Source organism: Eschrichtius robustus, chromosome 18, assembly GCF_028021215.1.
Source record: "Eschrichtius robustus isolate mEscRob2 chromosome 18, mEscRob2.pri, whole genome shotgun sequence".
Classification (NCBI taxonomy): Eukaryota; Metazoa; Chordata; class Mammalia; order Artiodactyla; family Eschrichtiidae; genus Eschrichtius; species Eschrichtius robustus.
Genome location: NC_090841.1, coordinates 68,489,110 through 68,511,145, shown reverse-complemented (window position 1 = coordinate 68,511,145; position 22,036 = coordinate 68,489,110). Strand labels below are relative to the sequence as shown.

General features: G+C 42.1%; 1 protein-coding gene across 1 annotated transcript in view; it reads right to left on the bottom strand.

Moving 5' to 3' along the window:
• Positions 1 to 1,040: 1,040 nt before the first annotated feature.
• Positions 1,041 to 22,036, bottom strand: part of HS6ST3 (heparan sulfate 6-O-sulfotransferase 3) — a 663,851-nt gene continuing 642,855 nt past the window's right edge. Inside the window, exon 2 of the mRNA XM_068526745.1 lies at positions 1,041 to 8,042. Coding sequence (XP_068382846.1) covers positions 7,331 to 8,042 — 712 coding nt within the window. The 3' untranslated portion in view covers positions 1,041 to 7,330. The remainder of the gene's footprint in view (positions 8,043 to 22,036) is intronic.

Genomic DNA, 22,036 nt, shown 5'->3' with positions numbered 1-22,036 from the left:
TTTCAACACTATTTTCAAGGTGAATGAGAGAAAGAAGTAAATCTTGAGTGTTCCTCAGTCCTACTCTTAACTTGTCTGAGGATTTTCTTGGAAAAGCCCCCCAAATGTCTCCGTGTGTGTGTGTGTGTGTGTGTGTGTGTGTGTGTGTGTGTGTGTGTGTGTGTGTTTAACTTCTGCTGTCTTCTGGAGCCTTTCCTAAGACGACTCCAATTGCTCTAAAGTCAAGTTCCCTTTGCGTATGATTCTCACTAGATAGAGGAAGGTGGTGGAATGACATTTTTCTAAGGCTCCAAATCTCACTAACCCACAAGCAAGGAAGGAATCCGCAGTTCCCACTTTTACAGAACAAAGAGAAAATGATAAATTGTTTCATTCAAGGGAGTTTTGAATGAACGAACTTCTCTCCTAGAAGTTAATTTTGTTTCTTTGCTTGTATTATAGGAGCTAGTCATTAAAAAAATCTGCAAACCATACACACTGAAACTGTGGAGAGACCCATATTAGATTTCATTATTGCTTGTGTTTTCTTCCTCTCTGTCTCTCTCTCTCTGCCTTTCCTCCCTTCCTCTTTTCTCCTTGCTTTTACCTTGAATTCCAAACTCCTTTCCTCTAATTCCTGTTGTTCTCTTCCATCACTCTTTCTCAAATCTTTTCCTCCTCCTCATCTCCAGGTTGTTTTCTGCATTTCACAGTGAATTTCCTTGTGCCGGGTGGGCAGTGACCAGGGAGACTCACTGAGAACCATGGTTTTAGAAGTTCATGTGTTTGAGAGCCTGTAAAATCCTTCCTGGCCTCAGAGATTTGAAATTGCTTCAATCTATATTTTCTCTGTCTTTTATGCTTTTAAAGTTTCACATCCAATATGCTTTTAAAGTTTCATATTTTTATCCAAAGCATGGATTTTGAGAATTTGACAAAGCTGATCCCCTGTATGCAATTTCCATAAATCCCTTAAAGTATTTAACCAGCTCTTCTCCTTTTGTAAAAATGTCTAACAAAATCACAGGGGAAAACAGTTGTTCTCGACATCACAACAGTTTAATACGTTAACTTGTTCATTAAATTGTGCTTCACATCAATGGGAATCCTCAGTTCTACAAACTATCATTTTTAAACAGCAATAAAGGTTGATAATCTCACAATACAATCTCTGAGTACCCAAGTTCATACATATTATGGCACAGAAACAAAAAGAAATATCTCTTAGGAGAAATCATTTACTATCTATTGGATAACTATCTTTACATCTAAAATGGGGCACCAGATAAAAGTCCAGATGCTTCTTTCCAACATTTTTCATTTTGGATATGTTAAATGAAAAATAATGCAAGCAAAACCCAGAAAGTACTTCTAGGGAGGGAGGTGGGGAAAAGGAAGGAAAAGAAAAGATGGCCACATGATAAAAAAAAAAAAAAAGACAAGTTGGTGGAAGACAAATGCGACAATGACTAAATCATACACATTCTGCTCCCTCAGACAGTTTTCCCCAGCAAGAACTGAAGCTTTTCAGCACTGACATCTGGCCCTTTGATGAATTCCCACAGTGCAACAGAACATGTAATCCACAGAGGTTCCACTTAATGTGCCAAAGGATGACAGTCACAGTCTCGTCCATAAACGACTTAGAACACAGGTTCAAGAAACATCTGTGCTTCTGTGTTCTCAGATCCATGGTTTTGTTAGGTGACCTCGAGTCCTGGCTTGGAAGTTCAGGGGCTTTTTCCTTGCAGATGTTGCTGGTGTTCATAGCGAGGCCAGTTCTCAGGAAATCTCAGCACCTCTCCCGGGTAGGTTGGTTCTGTAGCTGTGTTGTGAAGATGGGTCCATGTGCATTCTGGCTACAAAACACACAGGTCTCAGAACCCGCCCACTTGCCCAGAAGGGCTAATTCAAAGTTTTAGGGAGTTCGTTCAGATGCGTCCAGCTGAAGGTGGTGAGGGAAAGCAGGCTTATGTCCAGTAGCGATGGAGGGAGGGGGTTAGAAGAAAAGCCGGAAGTGCTTTGGAGAAAGAACCGTTGCATGCTTCCCAGAGGTGGCACTATTGGGTAGAGTCATCAGACTCAGCCGGCCCCAGTACCCACCTGCAGACTTTCAGCTGGAGCTCTGCTGACCAGTGGACGTATAGTAACTATGGAAAAGAAAAACCTTAGAGACACAGCTGGGATCAGATCACAGTACTCTGCCTAAGTCTGACCCAGCTTTCTCTTTGCTCCGACTCCAGTTCAGTCCCTAAAGCCATCCCAATGCTCTGGTCCTGTCTCACGAGCCTCATGCCTTTTCCTGCTCTTTCCAATGGCCAAAAGAATAACAGTCCACATGGCTCCAGACTGCCCTTGACCTTGAGGATAGAAACTACATTTACTTTTCTGTGTTTCCATATTCCCTGGCACTTATTTAATTCCTCATCTTTCCACCTTTGAAAGACCTGCCCCCTTTTAGAAGCCCTACTTTCCTCCACAGTTACCCCTACTCTCCCAAACCCCACCTCTGCATGATCCCATTTTACAGATGCTGCTTCTCAGCTAGAGGTCACGGATGGAGAGGAATCAGATGAAACCTCTGTGCGAAGATGTTAGCTCACGACAACTTAAAGCATTTCCTTTCCCCGGCAAATGTGCAAAGGGACTCATTGAACGCCAAATAAAATCAAGAACCAAAACAGTATGTTGCTGATAAAATTCCACGGACCTGGGGAAGAAGTAGAGAAGAAGGGAGATTTTTTTTGAGCAGGAGTTCTAGTGATCTCCCATGAAGCTTCTCTATTCAGGCTGCTACTGATTCTAAATACTTCTACACTGAGCTTCCCTAAGGAGTTGCGGGCACATTCCCTTAGGCTTCATCTTGAATAGTTTTTGGATTGGATGGGGTGGACCTCCAACTAGAGGTGTTTGAGTGGTTGTGCTTCGAGATCTCCCTGCAACACTGTCCATCTCTTGGACATTTCACTCCTAATAAGAGGGTCTCTCCCTGGAGGCAGGGGGTTGAGAGCCAACTCTACCCACCTCCTTAGCACTTTCAAGTCACTGCAGTTCCATGAGAAGGTAAGAGAAGATATAAATCAATAAAGATTTAGATTTCATATTCTTGCTATTCTCGATCCCAATACTGATGATGGGCAGCATAAAGTAGTAGAAAATATGAAGTCAAAAGACTGGGGCTCTGAGCACCTGTCTTGTTAATAAGCTAGACTCTAGGAAATCGTTCAACATCCCTGAATCTCCACGTCAAACTACTGAATGGGATTAATGAATAGAGGTCTTATTTTACATGCAAGAATGTAGTAAAGATCAAATGAGATACTAGATGTAGAAATGTTTTGAAAAGCATTAAATACTATACAAAGTTACAAATTTCAATCTTAGCCTTTGCAAAATAGGTGACGAAATAGATGACATTGAAAAGCACTTGAAATATTTTTCAGGTTCCTTTTGTGTCAGAGACTGAGAGTTTTGATCAGTATTAATTTTCACATTGTTTCTTTAATAATAGAACCCTTATATTTATCAAGGCACATCACAACCAATAATGATGACATTTCCTGGCCTTCTTTGTAGCTAGATGTATCTAATGGCTAGATTCTAGCCAATGAGATGTGACTGGAACTGATATGTACAACTTCTCTCCACTTCCCCTCGGCTGTCTTAAATAAAATTGAGATGGCAGGAACTGCAGTAGCCATGTCGGACCTTGAGTTGGAAGCTGCACATTAGTATGAAAGAGCAATGAGAGGGCCTGGGATTCTGGTAAGATCACACACCAGACCAGTTTGTCTTTTAACTGAGCAAGCAATTGCTTCAATCTTTTGAAGTCACTATTATTTTGAGTTTCTCTGTTAAAGCAGCCAAATAGGAATCCTACTTAATGGACTTGTATTTATTTTTTAATGATCTTTGCTCACCTCCTTGCTAGGTCTATCTGGTAGACCTTCTCCCCCATATTAATATGATCTCTAGTCAGACTTTTGAACAAGTCCTTATATTTCAAACCCTTGATCAAACCATTTCTGACAAAGTTACCTCCTTTAGAGGATAAGGAACAGATTTTTATAATTTTTAATAACATACGTGATAACCTTAACTGTTGCCTAACACTGATTGCTAATGTTAGCAATTATTAGAAAGAGTATTCAAATAATTCTCATGGCAGGTTTTCTCTATTTGTCAGAAGTAGGTTGCCAAAAAGTTCAAAGGAGACAGACTATATAGTATGTATCTTAGTCCTTATTAATAATTTAAACACACACACACACAGACATCTTATCCCAGTGTGGTTACTGGAGTTGCCATTGCCAGAGAAGGAAAGGAAGGTCTATCTGGGAATTGTAGGAGTTGATAGGACATGGAACTTAGGGATTATTTATTTATTTATTTATTTATTTATTTATTTATTTATTGCCTCTTCTTGGCTTTTAACACTAATGTATCTGGAATTGTTTTGCTTTTGGATCTTAAGGCTGCTGGCTTCCCATGGATACTTAGGCCCAGAGGCCTCCTGCTAACTGACATCCCTTCCCTGAGCTGACCATCACTTGGCATGTAGGTGTGTAGCTGATTTTCAGAGAACAAACTGTGTTCCCCCCCCCCTCTTCATTTCTACCAACATAGGACCCCAGAGAGAGGATGAGTGCGCTGCTTTAGAATGAAATGAAACGAGGCAGGAAGCTCGTGCCGGTCTTTTTAATTTGCTCAGCACTGGCCTCGGGCCAATACAAAGAGCTGGTTTCTCCTCTGAACATCCTGGTATCGGGTCTCCAGTGGAGCCCCATACATCACGCCTTCAGCAGCAAGGCTGAGGAAAGGCCTTTTGATATAAATCCCGAGGTGCCTAAGGAACAGCGTGAAGTTAGCAGAGGCTGCCGCCAAGTCTCAGCTATGCATGAATTCCCTGCCAAAAATGTAAAGTGAGTTTAAAGGAAACAATCTGAACGCTTTCTAACCTGTTTTGATTTTCCACATGACAAAACACTGGATTGTTATTGTGCATGTGTGTATGCGTGTGTGTATGCGTGTGTCTGTTTCACAGTGGCAGTCAGAACGATAATTTGCAGCCCTGCCATTCTAAGCAGCATTAGATCCTAGCATTGAAATGGGAAGACAGAGAAAAAGCTGCTCACGAATCCCAGCTGCAATCCTTCCCCCGCTACCTTAGGAACAAATCATCAGGAAGGGAAACGCTAATATTTTGTGAGCCTAATCTCTACCAACTAACAAGCGATAGTTACTCGGTCCCTTTAACTCACCCCATCTATGGCTCAAAAAGTACAATTGCCTATAACGTCATCAGTGTCTCAGCTCCTTGATGGGTCAGTGATTTGGAAGGGGCTGGTCTCACCCAAGGCAACATGGCTCTGGGTCCCTGCTGGCTTGGTGCTGTCACACCCACATGGGTTAGAGACAAACCCTTCTGGGCAATAACAGGCGGCTTCTAGCATGGTTGGCAGGAAGCTTTTATCCCATATGGAAAACATGATGGAGAAATAAAGAGCTTGCCCTTTGCAGTCAGCCAGACCCAGCTCACAACGCTTGAGGAAGCTATTTATTGTCTGTGGTCTCACTTTCCTCATCTAATTGGGACTAATACTATCTATCTTCTTGTGACTAGATCTGAGGTATAAAAAAGGGTCTCCCAAAGTTTCTGGCACAAGGGAGGCCCCAGTGATGCCTTTCCCCCCCATGACAGATGAAGCCAAAGGTAGTGTAAGAAGTACCTAAGCCTCTTCTCCAGATCTCTCTTTGATGGACACACTGGGTTCCCCTCTGTGCAGGCGAGCAGTGAGTTGATTAACTCTCAACCCCAGAGAGAGTACTCTGGAGGCTGAGACGAGGCTTATGTAAAGCTGGCTTAAACATCAAACATGTTGGATATCAATGAAATAGGCTTTTCCATCTGATTTAAGGGGTTCACTCATTTTGCCTTCAGCTCCTTGAAGGGACTGATCAGATCAATCTGCTGTGAAACTTTCTGCTCACTCCGATCTCCTACTAAATGCTAGGCAAGGATTTTCTATTCCCTCTGCCATACGTCTCCCCTTATTACTCAAAAATTTTGTGTTATTGTAGTTGCGATTGGGAAAAGGTGAGAATAAGAAGCACTTAGCAATGCAGCACATTTTTCGGTCCTGTTGTAGCCACACTGTCACAACAGATAGAGATCATGTGAGGAGGAAGTGTTATCAGGCCAGAGACATTCGAGATAGCGGGAGGTAGAGTCTTTCTAAACTCCTGGGACAACCGCCCCACTGTGTTCCATGTCTCATGGCCTAAATCAGTTATTTTTTAATTTAGTGACCTTGACTATATTTTGTATCCATGCTAGCTGAGTTCCTAGTCTTCAGGCCAAATTCTTTTTAAACGTCTTTTCCTCTGTGACAGCAGTGTTTCAAACTTGGTGGTACTGTACCAAAGAAGATGACTGCTCCACAGAGGTAAAACTCTGAAAGAGTCCTTAAAAAACTAAGGTTCTGTAGCCAGATTGGAAATGCTAGACATGTAGGTATCCTCCTGCTTTCCCCGCCCCGCCTTAATTTATCATTCATTCCGTACGCTGAAAATAAAAATTGGTAAATGGTGATCTCCATAGGCATTCGTTAATAAGCACGTTTTCTCCCGAATGCCCCTACCAATGTTCATTTCTCTGAGGCACGCCTGTCCTGAATCTACTAGCCTTTCCTTAAAAGATGGGGAAGGAAGCACGACTCAGGGCTAAGATGCAGGGGATGTGAGTCTCCAGTGATGGTCAGTAGCAGGGTAATCTTGTTGAAAAACAACCGTAACAACGAAACATGTTTACACCACTTCTGATTGAACCCACGTTCAAATAGAGTTCAAAGATGACAGCCAACGGCCAAGAGAGAGTTGTCGTTAAACCTCATCTAAAGGCTGAAAAAGCCTTCTCTTCCTCTCTCTTTAAACCGCAGTATTTCCGTTAAAGAGGCAGTATGAACAGATCAGTTTCAGCAGAACATCCAAGCCATGATTTGGCTTTTCATGTGCGCCCTGGTGGGTTCCAGTTGCCCAAACTATAGCCTATGCTGCTGCTGCTGCAAAAAAGATCCCAAGGACTCCTTCCTTTTCGGTGCTTCTCCCCTTGACCTTCTAAAGTGGTCTATTACTGGATGCATTCCTACCCTACTTCATATCACAGATGGAAAAATGTCAGGAGGAAAAGAACAAGACAGACCATCTCCAGCTGGATAAAGGTGAAGACAAAGCGGAAGCAGGGGTCCCAAGCAGGCCGCCTACAGCCAGCCAGCCGTCCTCGGCAGGGTCCCACATTCTCCAAGGCGGGGCAGGGCGCCCCCTCCCGCGGAGAGGAGGGGAGGGCAGGGGGTCACCATCTCACCACCTGGCTGGTGTAGTCCTCCGTGACCGCCCGCTCCGGGCTCCCGTCCTGTCTGTGGCCGGGACGGTGGCCCCGGTGCTCCCGCTGCAGCCGCCGCTTCTCGCGCCTCTTTAGCCGGTCCCTCCGGCGCTCCAGCTGCTTGGTACGGTGGTAGCGCTGCTGGAAGAGATCCTTCGCGTACGCGTACAGCTGCACGTCCAAGAAGTTGAGCTCCTCGATGCGCTGGCGGGCGCCCTCGTTGATCTCCACGTTGGAAGCCCGCGTGACGTTGAACTGCGTGAAGGGGGAGATGAACTTGAGGTTGAATGTCCTCTCAAAGAGAAACTGCGTCTTCCGCTGGAACTCCGTGAGCCCGAAGAAGGCCATGTTCCTCAGGTTGCCCTTGGCGCTCTGCAGCAGGATGGCGTTCCGCTCGCTCTCGTTCATGAAAGTCAAGTTGTAGCAGCCCACCAGGCTGAGGTCGGCCAGCATGCGCACCTGGCGGTTGCTAGCCAGGTTGTAGGTGCAATCCATGAATTCCCGCAGGCTGACCCCAGACCAGTCGTCCCCGGGGTAGCAGGTAGGCAGCTCATTGGGGGTGGGGCTCCTCCCATCGCACATGTGGAGGGAGGTTTTCCACGTGGCCCCTCTCTGGACGTGTTTCCACTCGCTCAGGTACCGGGACACCGGATCCCGCAACATGGTGATGTAATAGAAATTCCTGGAAGAGATTAGACGAAGAGCGTCAGTCCGCCGTAGCTATAACCCTGGGACCCCCGCGCCCCTGTAGCGTCTGTATCAGCACTGACTCAATGGGTTTTTCTGCCAGATGGTCACGTGAGAGAATATCTGCTCGGATTTGCACCTGTCGGGCCATGTTCCCCTATGTGCGTGTTTCTATAATATAAACACGCATGAATCGGTTTTCAGCACTATTTGCTGGGTTTTTTCTTTCTGCTCCAGGGTGGGGAGGGGCGGGGTTGGGGGAATCGATCAGCAATAATTCATTCAGCAATCATTCACTGTTCAATCACTACCAGCAATAACAATACCTTACATTAAGAGAACACGCCATGATTACTGCACGTTATCACCCATCTGATATTTTATTTGATCCTTAAAAGGAACTTTCGTAGTAGACACAGGGGGACTATTTGATAGGGAAACAGTGCAAGGGGGTTAGAATGATTTACCCAAAGTCATGTGACTAGAAAGAGCAAAGCTGGAAGCCAAGTCTCCTTACTCTTTCCTGTTCACAGGGGTGTCCTGGGTTAAGAGGTAGGTGGGGTAGGGGAAGGATGTGTTGTGTGTGGAGACTAATATTAACTGAGCACTTACTGTGTGCTAGAAACTGGGCTAGGTACTTTATGGATACTGGCACAGATAACCTTCAACATAACTTTGTAAAATGGGTTTTATCATGACTTTTTTAAAAAAAGCTGAGAACACAAGAGACTGAGAAAGGTGAAAAATACAGCCCAAGATCCTACAGCAAATTAATACTTGATGCAATAAAATTTAGGCCTATTTGATTTCAAAGCTTCTGTGCTTTCCTGGGCACCATATTGATATTTTTAAAAGCAAAAATGTAACTAATATTTATTGAATGCCTATTAATTGTCAGGTGTTGTGGTTATTATAATCACGAGTCTCATCTCATCTAATGGCATCTATTGGAACATTGAGAAGAGATACGTTTTATAAATGGTTAGCTTCAGAATGATCAGGTAAAGATCAGGGCACCATTGGCTCAAAAAGGCAAGAGAGGTGTGAAGAGGCCAGAAGAGATTTGGAAAAGTCGACAGATAAAGACACAGCAGTATATATGTGTTAGCATACGGTATTTGTTTTTCTCTTTCTGACTTCACTCTGTATGACAGACTCTAGGTCCATCCACCTCACTACAAATAACTCAGTTTCGTATCTTTTTATGGCTGAGTAATATTCCATTGTATATATGTGCCACATCTTCTTTATCCATTCATCTGTTGATGGACGCTTAGGTTGCTTCCATGTCCTAGCTATTGTAAATAGAGCTGCAATGAACATTGGGGTACATGACTCTTTTTGAATTATGGTTTGCTCAGGGTATATGCCCAGTAGTGGGATTGCTGGGTCGTATGGTAGTTCTATTTTTAGTTTTTTAAGGAACCTCCATACTGTTCTCCATAGTGGCTGTATCAATTTACATTCCCACCAACAGTGCAGGAAGGTTCCCTTTTCTCCACACCCTCTCCAGCATTTATTGTTTGTAGATTTTTTGATGATGGCCATTCTGACTGGTGTGAGGTGATACCTCATTATGCTAACACATATATATGGAATCTTAAAAAAAAAAAATGGTTCTGAAGAACCTAGGGGCAGGACAGGAATAAAGACGCAGACGTAGAGAATGGACTTGAGGACACGGGGAGGGGGAAAGGTAAGCTGGGAAGAAGTGAGAGAGTGGCATGGACATATATACACTACCAAATGTAAAATAGATAGCTAGTGGGAAGCAGCCGCATAGCACAGGGAGATCAGCTCCATGCTTTGTGAGCACCTAGAGGGGTGGGATAGGGAGGGTGGGAGGGAGACGCAAGAGGGAGGGGATAAGGGGATATATGTGTACATATAGCTGATTCACTTCGTTATACAGCAGAAACTAACACAACAATGTAAAGCAATTATACTCCAATAAAGATGTTTAAAAAAAGAAAAAAGACACAGCAGTAGGCATTAGAGGAAAGCAAACGTTGATTCCAAGTAAGGAAAATCTTTCTCATCATTTGAGCAGCTGCCAATGGAATGGGCTGCCCACCCCATCTTTATCACCAGAAGTGACACTCAGGGTGCCCCTGGGCAGACAAAAACGGTCCTGAAAAGTTCTAAGAAGAAAACCTGTCTTCCCTTGACAACCTAAACTGGAACTAAGAAAAAATGTATAGCTAGTAAAAGCAATGGCAAAAAAAAGGTATCTAAGGGTACACTCTTTTTCATGCTGCTTTTAAAAAGGAATTGATGAACTATAATATTTAAAACAATACATTTACTGTATTGAGTTATTTTGAATGTCTAGCCAGTTTTGAAATGTGCTAAAGAAAATTCAAAATCTTAAGTAACACTTGCTTCCCTTTAAATCAAGAGGAGGAATGTACTGAAACCGCCACAGAAAGGCCAGCCTGAGCCCTTGCTTTTGCCAATCACCATTTTACATTACTCTGTTGTCTTTCCCTGTGACAGAATGACAATTCCATCAGCGGAAGAAAATTTCCCAAAAGGTCAGTAGGGAAAGCAGAAAATGACTGACATATTTCTGGGTTCCACAAGGAAATGTTGACAATATAAGTTTTTCTCAGAGTGGATATTACCATGGTTGAATATTATATGACATGACATTATTAATCCTGCTTTGGTCCTATGTTGAAACTTGTTCACATTTCAATTCTACAGGCAGAGACTGATTTTTATTTCACAAAACAATTACATAATAAATATATAAACACAGTGATGATGATGATGGCTATAATGTAACTTAGGTGGGTTAAGGATGACAAACACATCAGGACAGAATAATTTAAATCAGACAGATTTTTGAATGCTCAAATAAGATCACAAACGGGAAATCTGTAAGTTCCCTTGTTAATTGGACGAAACAGAAAACACAAAAAAGAGGATTTAAACAAAAAAGATGATGACCATCAATTGATAAGACTCAACCCCATTTATGTGTCCCAAATTTAGACACAATCCAGATTTTTAAAATAATCATAAGAGCTGGAGGATTTCAGGGCTGGGAATTACAACAGTTTGTGACATAAAGGGTTAACTGGAACTTGCTGCTGGAATCTGAGAGGCTTTGGTCTCACTTGGGAAAATTAATTGGCCATAGCGTTCCCTGGGCTTTCTTTGTGTTGGAATCCACGTGGTCTCAAAGCTCACTGAAACTGGCTTACACTTTAAAATGATCTTGGTTTCAAATTTAACTTTATTCAATGTAACACTGCATTTAACAAAGACTAGCTAAGTTGTAGAGTGCTGTTTACGTGAGTAAAATAAGCCCCACATGTCTGCAAGTTCTACTAGCCAAATAGGTCAGAGGTCCATTTGTAACAAAAACTAACCCTGACATCAAGACACAAAAATGGACTCGTGCGACATTCATATTGATGAAGTACAAAGTTGTCCCATCTCGTGGTTCTGGAACCAAGTGCCTAAGAGCATTTGGGTATTGCTTTAGTCAGACATATTCTCATGTATGTTTTATTTGTTTGTCTCAATCTTGCAAAGCAGTCAAAATAGAAAGCTAGAATAATAGTAAAAAGAAAATAGGGTTGAAGAACACCCAATTATTGAAGAAGAAAACACAATTCATTAAAAGCATTTTTTCTCATCTCTATTTTTTTCTCTACTTTCATTTGCTTCTCTACTATCAGACAGAAAACTGCAAAAGTCATTGATGAAATGATGTCTACCTCCAGGCCACACGCCCAACCTTCATTGTGTACAAGCTTCACTCCAGTTTCATGACTCTCTTCCCTGTTCCCAAACAACGGAAACTCATTTTCTTCTGCTCCCATAACTCCCAATTTAGTTTCTAAGGAAAATTCTTTTTTTTTTTTTTAGAAAATACAAAATATTTTATTTAAAAAAATTTTTATTTTACATTGGGTTATAGTTGATTAACAGTGTTGTGTTAGTTTCAGGTATACGGCAAGGTGATCCAGTTATACGTATACATGTGCCTATTCTTTTTCAAATTCTTTTCCCATTTAGGTAATTACAGAATATTGAACAGAGTTCACTGTGCTATACAGTCCTTGTTGATTATCTGTTTTGAAAACAGCAGTGTGTACATGTCAATCCCAAACTCCCAATCTATCCCAATCTAAGGAAAATTCTTAAAAATACTCTGAAATCTGCAACTTTCCTTTTCAAACGTTAATTGTTCAACAGCACAATGGAGGGTAAAACAGACCAGAGAAGAAGGACAAGCAGCTCCCAAGCAAAGGCCCTGTGGCCACATGTAGAGACTCTCATCAACACCGGTCCCTTTTAACTCAACCTCCTAAGATGAGGCAGAGTCTCATCTGTTCCAACACTTGTCCTGGCCGTTAAACTTTCCCCAGATTTTAGAAACATTAATAAGCAAACTATTATTTCCTCCTTTCATCCATCCATTCACTCACCTGGTAATTCTCCAAACATTGATTGAGCCCCTGGTATTTGCCACACACTGGGGCTAGGCAGTGGGGACCCTGAGATCACTAAGACATTGTCCTCAAGGAGCTCTCAGGCACCCAGTGATTTTGGTAAAGTGGGAGAAATGCTAAGCATCAAGTTAAGGGACTGTTCTGCCTGGACCTGAACCATCCCAAAGACGATAACTTTTTCTGTCTCAGGGACGGCGTGCTGCCAGCACATCTTCCATTTGCCACCTGCTTCATTGAGAGTTTGGGCGAATTCATTTACGAATGTCTGAAAAACAATTACAACTCCTTAGAATTGTTATTCTTGTGGCCTCAGGGTAATGATGGCAAAGCCCCGTGTACTCAGGGGCATTAGGGGACGGGGCATCTTGGTTAGTTCAATGATTATTTTAACTGATGATTATCATAGGGACCATCATGGCTTACGAAAGTACAAATACACGGAACACACACGTTTCAGTCTCTCGCTCTGCAGTAAGGTAATCCTATTAAAAAATTCTAAACACAGCAGAAGGACATGACTGCCTTCCCTCAGTCTTTGCCTTTTCCTTCACTCATCTGCATCCCGCTCGTCTTTCCTGGCCCAGCTCAAGCCTCATCTCCATCTCCCCTGACCTTTCTGGCCTCGAGGATTTACTGCATCACTTACTGCGCTTTTAACGTGCATATGAAAGTCTTGGTCACATCTACCCTTTAAGTTCCTCTTTGACCACTGGACCTTAGGCCTGGTGTCCCATAGCACCCCCACAAATCCTACTCACTGCAGACATTCAATAAATGACGCCGTGGAAAAGAAATGACCTTCATACGAGATAAGTGTATTTTAATGACTAAGGTTAATATTGCCTTTGATAAATAGGCCCTGCTTTTCTCCCCTAAAAACTAATCTGACGTTATTTTTGAATGTCCAAAATGTGTGAAAAGAATAAAAATACATATAATCTTCTAATACATCCATCATTCAATTGTGATGGCTGATATGCAGAGAGAGAGAGAGAGAGAGAGAGAGAGTCAATACAGACTTTGGGTAAAAAGCAGAATATTTCATACACCAGATAATTAATAGAAATGAGTTTTTTTAATGTTAAACTTAGTAGTTTTCTTCCCCTCTGCTTCAAGAACCTGTATTTCACCAAGCAGTTTATTGTATAATTGCTCATTTCTTTAATTAGCAAGTCATTTAATTAACATGCTTATTGAGGGTTTGTTGTATGTAAGGAGCTGCTCTAGGAAATGTGGAGAATAAAAAAAAAAAATAGAATGTACTCAAGTATTGTAGGTGTAAACGTGGTAGATTAGAAAAAGAGGCATGGATTAGCAAGTCATGGAGGTAAGCAGTAGACAAAGAATATTTAAGAGAATATTTCAGAAGGTACAGAGAGCAGAGTGGCCTAATGAGACCAGGAAGTTCATGTTGTGCATTTCACTGGATGTTTGGTCAATAAATGAATGAATGAAAAGAGGGACATAAGCTAGAACAGGAGGCTGAGGCCAAATTGTCACGGGCTCTACATGCACCTGTGAATTGCTAAAATAGGAAAAGCGTTGATTTAGGAAGATTCATGGAGCAATAGAGTTTAGGATGGATAAAAGTAGGCAGAGACCAGGAGAGACGTTGGACAGCCATGGCGAGAGACCAGCAGGGAAGAACCCAGAACCGTGGGTACTGATGAGAAAGAATCAGAATTGAAGACCTATCACACACCCAACCTTCACCGTTTGCTCCTCTTCCTCACGGTCAGCTTCCTCTAAACTACCTTTTCCTCCTCCGTATTCCCTTCTTCCTTCTATCTAATCCTTCCCTTTCAATTCTGTGATGTAAAAGAGGCAGTGCTGGTATGCGCATCAGAACGGTGAAATGAGGCAGAGTAGAAGTGCCTGGAATCACTGTGCCTGTGGTGATTAAAAGATATTCACTTCCATGAGGCTATGACATGCCTATCCAGTGAGAACATATTTGAAGGAACCTACAAGATGCCAGGTTCACAGGGAGGGTTGATAAGTATATTCCTTCCACCACCAGCTTACCTCTTGTAAAATCAAGTAACACAGTTAATATCTCCACAATCCACAGTTCGAGGCATTCCTAAAAACCAGTTCAACTAGAAACTCCTCCCATCAGCCTCCTTGGATGTCCTCGGCAGAAGGGATCCTCTCCCTCACCCCCACCTGCTGAAACATGTGCCGCTCATGCTTTTATCTTCATTCCGGGACCAGTGAATATCTTATCCCTTGAACTGGCTTTATGTCTTACTCACCCTTCAGCCTCCAGAGCATATGATACATCACCTTGTACATCATGGATGTTCAGTTGTTCAATGTTCATGGAATTAATAAATAGATACATTTTTATCAGCCACTGTTTTAGGAATTCTCATGGTGATTGTCCCCAGGAAACTTCTGTTGGTGCCTTAGCCAACAGAATTAGCCCAGGCTAACGATTTCCCTTCGCCTAGACCTTGTGAAATGTATAGGAAATAATCTCTCCTCCTTCCTCTTGCCCTGCAGACTTTGAAATGAGTTTTCTCTACATATAATCAAGTTTTGCCGAAGCTCAGCGTCTCACAAAGAACACCACGAGTGACTGTAAGGTGGCCTTGGGGGCATCTGAAGGAGCTCTTTGGTCCTCACCAGGGAGTAGGCACAGACAACCAGTCTATCTTAAACACAAGCTGATGTGCGCATTTTTAAAAAGTGAAACTTAGCTCTCCCTCCACCCTGCTGTATTGTGTGCAGGAGTCATTCTCCAAATTCTCAGAATGGAATTAATTTCTTGACTCTCTTTAGAGCTGCACACTCATTATGGGCTGCCCATTCTTCATTATCTCAGTAGAGTATTATCTGCACTATTCTGTATCTGATAGGGGGAATCACAGCACTTAGAGCTTGGCAATCAGACTGCCCTTTGACACAGTGATGAAAGGGCCTTTTATTTGAGCCTTGAAAACAAATTAAGGAATTTAAGAATGATGTTCTAAGCAAATGGGAAATTGGGGACGATGATTGTTAAGTGTTGTAATAAAGAACTTTCGGGGGCTGACAATGGTGTGTGTCAGAGCAATTGGTCCGAAGGATGTCTGGCATTGTGATGAGAAAATGGAAACATTCACATGTCCTTATCTTACTTCATCCAGAAACCCTGCATCCCCTACCAAGCTGCCGGTCACCTCTTCCCTGACAGTGACTGACTTACAAAGCAGCCAGACCCTTTTGACTAAGGCATATTTTATCTTACTTATTACTCAGAGACCTTGACACTTTTCAGTTGGTAAGATATTGGGGAGAGGAAAGCCCACTGTGCTTCCCTCACGAGGGGAGGGGCTCTGCATCCCTTTTCTTCCCTGTGTACCCGGTAACATTCAAGGGAGAATACTTTGGTTGTAGCTGGTCTTTTTTTTTAAATCATTAATCCCCACCCCCAAACCCCAGTGAGAAATGCAACACACTGTCATTATGGAAAATATGAGCAATGCAGAACCGTAAAAAAAGAAGAAGATGAAAATTACTTATAATTACTTCACTCGGATATAACCACAGTTAAATATCTATTTCTTTCTTTTACAGATTTGAGATCATACTGTACATTATATTTTTAACATGTATTTTAAACTTAAAAATACAAGGGGAATATATTTTCCATTTTATTTAATGTTCTTCCTTAAGAGCATACTATTCCAATTATGGATGTCCCTTAATTTATGTGCCCAATCTCCCAGTTTTGGACAATTTAGCTGATTCTGTTTGCAGTGGCGGCTACTATGAACAATAATCTGATGAACATCCTAAGCCATAAATATTTGTGCAGTGAATACATGGCTAGGAACAGAATTTCTGAATCAAGAGAATTGCCCTCATTTCATCATCACAATGCCGAAATATAGCCGACCACAGTCAGCATAGGTGAGGACAGGGCCCTTCCATGAGGCCTGACATCTTCGGGTGCCAGGAAACAAGTCTACTTGAAAGTCAAGGGAAGGCCATGAAACAGACTCCTGGCTCTCCCTCCTCCCAGCTGGACCAGGAAGATGCCCTGTTCAGATCATGAGCCTAAGATGGACATTCCAGGACAGCCAGGTGGGGTTTGTGACATGGTGGTGAGCAAACATACTTCCTAAAAGATTTGTTTATTTAACACTTAATGAGTAGCTGGAATATCGAATTAGAGGCTAAACATTTGTGGAGTCAAATCCCACTCATCCACACTGCAGCTATATTAAAGCCGACATCTAGATCAGAAGAGGGAAGTGCCTCACCTGATTATATTCAGCGCCGGTCCTCACAGAAACAGCCTCTTGAGATGGAGCTTTTCTGCAAGTCTAGGTATCAGCTAACTTTAATAATGGGAAGCTGCACATGTTACTAAGCCAACCAAACAAAAGCAAGAAATAGAGGTTTCCGGACGATACTGGTCATTTCTCCATGAGGATCAGTCCACCCCCCAAATTCCCCAGAGGAAGAAGTAGTATTTATCAATAAGATAACATTTTAAATCTTGTCACATTGCTTCTTAATACTGACACAAATCCTAGGAGCCTCAGACTCACAAAAATGCCATGATTTTCAGGTGGTTGTCGTGTTTGCTTTCAGTTTCCCCCAAGCGGCTGCTACAAGAATAAATTTCAGGAAATGCATGTTCCAGGGACGTGTTTCTGCTGGCTTGCTGAGTACAGTTCCTCCCAGTACAGTTTCAAATGTGCCAGGGAGGGTCCTGCTCTCATGCATTATTCAGGGACTTCTGTGATTATTTGGTTCAGAGGCGCCCTGCTTTGCGTTGCCGCGCTGGGACTTGGGCACGAGGACGTTTCCAGGCGCTCTGCTCTGCAAAGCTGTGGTTTATGCAATCGGGCATCCACCTGAAGCCTGGAGCCGCCCCAGAGCGAGATAAGGCCCAATTCAATCTCACTCACAGCTCTACTCCCAGCCAGGCAAAGCAGAACACCAGATAGTACACTCAGATTGTGTTATTAGGCCATGCGTGTTCAGTCGTGCTCGCTCCTTAGCTAATTTCTCAGGCGCTGCTTTTCGGGAATGTGAGAATTACAGGGTAGAAGCTAGGAGGTGTCTTCATTGCCATTGTTTTGTAGTAGCCAATTTGCAAAGGAAAAGAAGTCAATCAGGGTATTCAAGGACAAGGTACATGTTTTGATATTTAGGCTTATACCTGACAGCTTTATTTATTTATTTATTTTTTTGTCCTTGGTGCCCAGCATGGCGTTCAAGGCCTTTTTTTTTTTTTTTTTTTTTTTTTTTAATGCTATTCTTGTCTGCTTACATTCTTTTTACGTATGTATGTATGTATGTATGTATGGCTGTGTTGGGTCTTCGTTTCTGTGCGAGGGCTTTCTCTAGTTGTGGCAAGCGGGGGCCACTCTTCATCGCGGTGCGCGGCCCTCTCACTATCGCGGCCTCTCGTTGCCGAGCACAGGCTCCAGACGTGCAGGCTCAGTAATTGTGGCTCACGGGCCGAGTTGCTCCGCGGCATGTGGGATCTTCCCAGACCAGGGCTCGAACCCGCGTCCCCTGCATTGGCAGGCAGATTCTCAACCACTGCGCCACCAGGGAAGCCCTACCTGACAGCTTTGATACAGGTTTTCCTAAAACATCACAAAACTGAAAAATAAATCTTCTGTGTCCAGATTTTGCCATATTCTTCCATGAAAGATTCTTTTGTGTTAGGAGTTTCCTAGATTCTGCTATCAGGACTGGGCAATCATTTTAGCCTATTCAACAAAATACTTAAGAGATTCCCCACCTGATTCCAATCCTTGCCAGTTCTCAAAGAAAGAGTGCCTTGAAGGTCATCCCCCAAGCAATGATTAAAAGCAAGCTAACTTAAAATATGGAAAGTTCCATGTGAAAGAAAAATGGATATTAATAGCAATAATAATAATGGCTAACATTTATTGAGTACATACTGTGTCCAAGTACAGTTCTAAATGCCTTAGTTATTAAAACAAAAATTGAAATTTTTATTGAATTTTTAAATTCAGTGTATTTATTGAAAGAAAAATTGGTACTAATAGCAATAATAATAATGGCTAACATTTACTGAGTGCATAGTATGTCCAAGTACAGTTCTAAGTACTCCCACTAATCAATTTGGTCATCAAAATAACCCTTTGAGTTACATAGGCTTTTAGATGATATCTGAAATTTCACAAAGTGATGAGAGTTCCCACAGTCTCTTCCATCATCTTGTAAGTGGCAGGCTGTCTTAGAGATACTTTGCGACTTACTGCTGCAGTGGTCCAGGCTTTTGTTGAACTCAAAGCTCCAGAAGCAAAATAAGCATCTCAGGGTGAGGGATTTGTGTTTGCCTGTGGGTCGATGGGAGTGAGGCAGCACATTGCAGGGGCTGGGGAGGCAGGGGTACCTGTCCCCTCTCAGGGTCAGAGGCTCTCTTAGATATTTAGAACTTGGCAAAAGTCCTAAACACAGTTCTCCTGAGCTCCCTCACAACTACATAACAAATTCACACTCGAGGAAAGGGTGTTAGAGACAAGTGGGAATTACTGCAGTTCCATGCGTTTTTAAACACTCCCAAGTAACCTGGAAGCCAAAAGCTGTAGTCATATCAGGACAATAAAGGGTGGTTAGAAATAGCGACGCAAGGGAATTCAGATAAAGCCAAACCTCATGCAATGCCATATTTCTGTTTCTGGTTTTAAAATAGGTCTTTTTAAACACAATGCTACAAAGACTCAGAAATGTGTCCCAGAAAGGTTACTGGATCCTGAAGTTGGCTGTTCTGATGCCTGTACTCAGGAAGAGAAGATTCAAGGAAAATGCAAGTCAAGCTCTACCATTCGAATGCAGCATGAACACAAAACTTCAGACATGTTGGGAACAACACCTAAGGTGCTGTGGAAAGAAAATAAGTTTAAAGTTAGAAAGATCTGGGTTTCAATGTCAGGTCCATCTCACGTTTGGTGTGAGCTGGTTAGCTTGTATGACCTCTGGGAGCCCGAGTTTCCTCATCTAAATAGCCAGGGTATAAATGCTTACTTCATAGGGTTGTGGGAATTAATGACTAAACTAATGACCATAACGGGTCCAGCAGTAGCGGAGAAGCAGACCCTCAACATACGGCACACCACCCGCTTCAAGAATTTCCCTTCCTCCATGAATGTCAGAGCCTCAGAAACTACCCAATACAGTGACATTTTAAATATTAAACAAGCTGTGTTAATAATTAAAAAACACAGCTGATAGTGCCTTTCTATTTGTATAACATACTTAATGGTTTTCAAAACACTTTCCTCATCCATTATTTCACTTGATTCTCAGTACAAAATCATATCAGAGGCAGAATTTACAGATGAAGGAACTGATGCTCACAGATCTGAAAGGATGTTCCTGAGATCAAACAACTAGTGAAGCTGAGACTTTTCTCTTTCTTCTTCAGCTACCAGACTAGTTTATTTGTTTCTCTAAAACTATCTGTTGATTATGTATTTGATGCAGAACACTATGTTAGATTCTCGGGGTATAATGGTACACAAGACATAGCCTGACCTCAAGAGCTGGCTGTGGAGTCGTCTGATTTTGCCCAAATGTAGTTAAGAGTTAGAAAGAAAACATGTCATTAGCTCATTATTCTACATTTGGGGTTTCACTGGTTTGTACATGAGCTCATTTTCTCCTTGAAACCCACTGAAAAGGGGGACCCAGAAGAAATAGCCAGAAATGCCAGGATATGGATACACCTTCAGGTAGCATTTAAAGTTGTGGAGAATAATCATTCTGAAATAATAAACTCTTGTTTCTACAGAGGCAGTGCTGTGGACTTCAATCTGGAGGCACTAATATCTGGTGGTTTGTCCCTTTGTGGTGCCATAGCCATTGGTGGTCATTCGTTAGAGGACTGCACAATGGTGACAGTCTAATACCATCCTTTCTTCTTCAGTTATCAGCTGCCATGCTTCTATGAAGACAAACTTCCCCCTATCAACTATTTGATACTCCAAGGTAGATGAATGTTTGACTCATTCTATTTACTGGTTTTCAAAATAACAGTTTGCCTTCCTAGAATCCTCCGAAGGGGTTTTTGTTGATGTTTGTTTGCTTTTATATCATTACGAGCGCATGCATCTAAACATATAGAATGAGTTTCAATACACTGCAGTCATTATCCTTACTGATGTTCAAATTATCTAATTTTTGGCCAGTAGGAGCTTATTTAGATGGAACCTGGGTCCTTTTGATGCAATCCTTGTAGATTTATGCATATTCTTAAAGGATCTTGCCCAAAAGATCAAGAAAGATGGTGTTAGAGCTTGAAATTTTTCAGTTCCTTAAGAATAAAGTGATTCTTGGCCAGTGTTAACCTGCACACCACAGTCTTCTTTTTCACTCCTACCAAGCCATGTAACTGCAGTCTGTGCTCATTACACCTGTGCACTGACGGGGAAATAGACTAGACACCATCTTTAACTCTCATAGGTTCTATCGAGGCCCAAACACCAGAGGTTTTCTCTTTCATTTTTCCTTTTCTTTTTCTTCTTAAGCTCACATGCATGACATTTTCCTTGGTGCTAGGAATAAAAGGCAGGGTTAGTGATTCATCTGTGACCAGATGCCAATGTCACTCCACAAACTAATCTAGGAGAAACCAAATTATGCTGGAAGTAACTCGGAGCCCTAATCAGGTTCTCTCCAAAATCCACTTATTCACAATAAGAGCCCGAGTTCCTTCCAGAAGCCCAGCTCACCACATGGACACTCAATGACATCTTTCAGCCGCAGTGGGTTCTGAAGCACAGCTGTAATTCTGCCTAATTAATAATGCAATGACAGAAATTTAGAAAAATATATGCACAATAGTTTAAATCTCCCAGAAAAAAAATCAATTGGTTCTGTCTAAACTTTGCCTTGGGTGTTCCCTTCATCAATTCAAGTGTGAAGCACAGTGACCTGAAGTTGCAAATATTTTTCTTGAGGCGTGATTGAAGCATCAGAGAGGTAATAGCTTTCAGTATTCATAGAGATTTTAAAACACTCAAACAAGGATACTTATTTTCCCACTTTCCTCTGCTATACGTAAATCAGAGATAATAAGCTTTAAGATGTTCAAAATAATGTAGCTTGGGGCTGTGCTAGAGATGGCATCTACCTTTGGGCAATCAATACCTGGATTAAAAATAAAGGGGAGGCATCCCTTAAGAAATGGAATAATGCAACTGCAATTCCCTTGTTTTGTGAACTTTCCCAAACATGTCCCCTCTGCATTTATTATTTCTCCTGGTGATAAGAATCTAAGTTTAATAATCATAAAAGAGAAGTAGCCTGTCCTTTTAAAATTGACACCAGCTACCATCTCTGAGTCCTCCATTGAAATGATGTGGAATATGCTGATGTTAATCTAAAATTAAAAAAATTCAAAACCCTAAAGCAAGCAAACAAATGTAACCGAGAAGAAAGGGGAAAAAATGAACAAAAACGGCAACAAAAAACCAGCTCAAAGCTTTTCATCTGTTTTCAGGTTAGGTTTATGCTAGCCACAAGGGGGCCCTCAAATCTTTCCAAG